Raw genomic sequence first — 2,927 nt, forward strand, 5'->3', positions numbered from 1 at the left:
GCCCTGCCCCAGCAGGTACTTGCGGAGGTGCCCCAGGAAAGCGGCCTCCGAGCGGTTGCTGTAGCTGCCGGTGTGGCCGCTGAGGTCCTCGGCCCCCGCGTGCTGGATGAAGAAGACGCTGCTCTCGACGCCCTGCCCGGGGAGGGGGACACACGTGGGCGTCAGGGCACCGGCCCCGTCCTCGCACCTGCCCTGCGGTGGTCTATCCCCCCACCTGGATCTTCTCGTAGCCCCCGACAGCCGGGTGGTCCCTCAGCGCCTCGTAGAAAAAGGGGACGAGCAGCTGGGAGATCTCCGGGCGCATGCGGTGCTGCCGGGGACACGGCGGAGGCTCGAGCCGTGGCGGTAGCCCCCCCGGCGCAGGGTGGGTGGCAGGGGGGGGTCTGACTCACCTGGCACAGCAGCTGCACGTGGGGGATCTCGTTGTTGATCATCCGCTCAAAGAGGGAGATGCCGAGGTGGTATTTCTTCTCCAGGGTGTAATCGGCTGGTTTGGGTCTCAGCTGCAAAGGGGGTTTGGCTCGCCGTGGTGTGCCGACGGGCACCGGGGCGTGGGGCTGGGGCACCCTACCTGCTGGTGGTCCCCGATGAGGATGAGGTGCTTGCAGGAGGCGGTGAGGCAGGTCAGGACGTGCGCCTCCAGGATCTCTGCAGCTTCTTCCACGATCACCGTCTGGGGCCGGACGCTCTGCAGCAGCTTGCGGTACTTGGCAGCTCCTGGAACCGGGGATGAGCCCGGTGAAGGAGCCGGCACCCCGGCAGGGTCGACCCAGCGCCCCGTGGGACATCCCCTGGTTCCTCCACCCCAGGCTCCTCACCCGCCTCCCACGGCCCCTTTTGGGGGCAGGCACCGGCTCCAGCACCACCAGCACTAGCACTGGAGATGGCACCAACACCACCACCGGCACTGGCGCTGGAGATGGCACCACCACCAGCACTGGTACTGGCACCAGCTCCAGCGCTGGCACCAACACTGGCACTGGAAGCTGCACCAGCACCGGCACCAGAAATTGCACTTTCGCTACGACTGGCACCACTACCAGCACCAGCCCCAGCCTCACCACGGTGTCTATCTCACCCGTGGTCGTCATCCCGATGACGCGGCTCTGCCTGAGGATCTGCAGGTCCTTCTGGAGCTGGTACTGGGCCAACTGGGCTGCGCTCTGCTCATACTCCTCCAGCCGCCTCGCCAGTGCCTCCTCCAACGCCGCACCGTAGGCACTCAGCCACCGCCTGCTGCCGGCACGGGATGGGGTCACTGTGGGGGGCAGTCCCGGGCCACCAGCGTGTGGGGACAGGGACCCCGCACTGGTGCCGGGGTTGCCGTGTCGCCGGCCTCTCCTCGCCAGGGATCCACCGTGGGGGGGGGACGGGGCGGTGAGACCTGTAAAGCCGCCACCGGTCGCCGAGCCGGAGCTGCCAGAGGCTCCTCAGGTGCCCGACCTCCCTGTCGGTCATGGCATCGCTGTCCTGCAGTCGGCGGGCCAGCTGGGCGTCCAGTGGGCTGGGGATGGACAGACGGACGTGGCCGTCAGTGCCCCCACCGCCAGCGAGCCCCAGCGTGTCCCTGGGGTCCCGGCCGGCGGGAGGGTGCAGGGCCGTACCCCTCCTCTTCGGGGATGATGTAGGCGAACTTCTCCTGGGCTCGTCTCCTCTCAGCCTCCGCGGGGTCGAACTCCTCTTCCTCGTCCAGGCACCGCTCGTCCCTGCACGGCTCCCAGCTCTCCTCCACTCCAGGGCCCCCTCGGCCCCCCCCGGCCCCTTGATCCATGCCTGGGGGCAGAGCTGTGGAAGCTCTGGGTGATGGCCCTGTGGGACGTGTGGGACCGTGCCCCGTGGCATCCCACTGGGCATCGCTGGGACGGGGACAGCCTGCATCCCTGGGGGCTTGGGGAGGGGGACAGCCCTCCTCCTCCCCTGTCCCCAGGGCAACCCCATGTCTGCCCCCCACCTCTGCCTGGGGTCCCCCCGGGGGCTCCCACTCCTGCTGGGTCACTCTTGTGCCCGATGCCAGTCGGGCTGGGGGCTTCCCAAGTTCCCCCCACCATGAGCCTGGCCAGGGCTGAAAGCGGCAGCGAGGGTCACCTGCCACGTGGTCCTGGCCTCGCCGTGGGCTCCCGTCCTCCGGCAGCACCGTGGGCTGCACCTGCAGCCACTGCAGCATGTCCAGATGCATAGCACCCTGTGGGGGGGGACGGGGAAGGTTGAGCTCAGCTCCAGCACCCCAGCAGGGCTGCAACGGCTGCCCACACCCCCACCGTGAAGAGCAGGTCATCATTCATGATCTCTGTCTCCAGCTCGCTGGCGGTGAGGATGCCGCGGTGGAGCAGCCCCCGCACCTCCGTGCAGAAGGCGATGCTCCTCTCTTGCTCCTGCAAGGCGCTCCGCATCTGGGGAGGGGAGACAAGAGCCGCTGGGGCGAGGCGAGAGCGGGACATGCCGAGCCCCTGCTGCTGGTGAGCTGCCGGGTGGGAGTGGGGGAGAGGAGCCCGGCCCCATACCTGCGCGTACTGCCGCCGGCTGCTGGCCCCCCATGGCCCGCAGAGCGCTCTTTGCCGGAGCAGCTGCAGGGAGCAGCCCATCACCTTCTTGCTTCGGCATTTTCCCCCGATGCGCACCACTTTGGAGGGCTGGAACTGGAGGATGCCTGGGGGAGGAGAGGGGCAGGCTGGCAGCCTGCAGGCCAACCCCATGGCCATGCCCAACTTGCCCACCAACCCCATGGCCATGCCCAACCTCCACACCAACCCCACAGCCATACCAAACCTCCACACCAACCTTATGGCCATGCCCAACATCCACACCAACCCTATGGTCATACCTAACTTGCCCACCGACCCCATGGCCATACCCAACCTGCTCACTGACCCCATGGCCATACCCAACCTCCACACTGACCCCATGGCCATGCCCAACACCCACACCGA

General features: G+C 68.2%; 1 protein-coding gene across 1 annotated transcript in view; it reads right to left on the minus strand.

Annotated features, from left to right (window-relative positions):
- Window positions 1-2,282, minus strand: part of LOC104831323 (NFX1-type zinc finger-containing protein 1-like) — a 3,201-nt gene extending 919 nt beyond the window's left edge. The window contains exons 1-9 of the mRNA XM_010566822.1: window positions 2,259-2,282; window positions 2,086-2,182; window positions 1,605-1,773; window positions 1,310-1,504; window positions 1,079-1,236; window positions 572-717; window positions 393-503; window positions 215-310; window positions 20-132 (exon numbers count right to left, since the gene is read on the minus strand). Coding sequence (XP_010565124.1) covers window positions 20-132; window positions 215-310; window positions 393-503; window positions 572-717; window positions 1,079-1,236; window positions 1,310-1,504; window positions 1,605-1,773; window positions 2,086-2,182; window positions 2,259-2,282 — 1,109 coding nt within the window. The remainder of the gene's footprint in view (window positions 1-19; window positions 133-214; window positions 311-392; window positions 504-571; window positions 718-1,078; window positions 1,237-1,309; window positions 1,505-1,604; window positions 1,774-2,085; window positions 2,183-2,258) is intronic.
- Between the last annotated feature and the right edge of the window lie 645 nt (window positions 2,283-2,927).

Source organism: Haliaeetus leucocephalus, unplaced genomic scaffold, assembly GCF_000737465.1.
Source record: "Haliaeetus leucocephalus isolate CR32 unplaced genomic scaffold, Haliaeetus_leucocephalus-4.0 Scaffold218, whole genome shotgun sequence".
NCBI lineage: Eukaryota > Metazoa > Chordata > Aves > Accipitriformes > Accipitridae > Haliaeetus > Haliaeetus leucocephalus.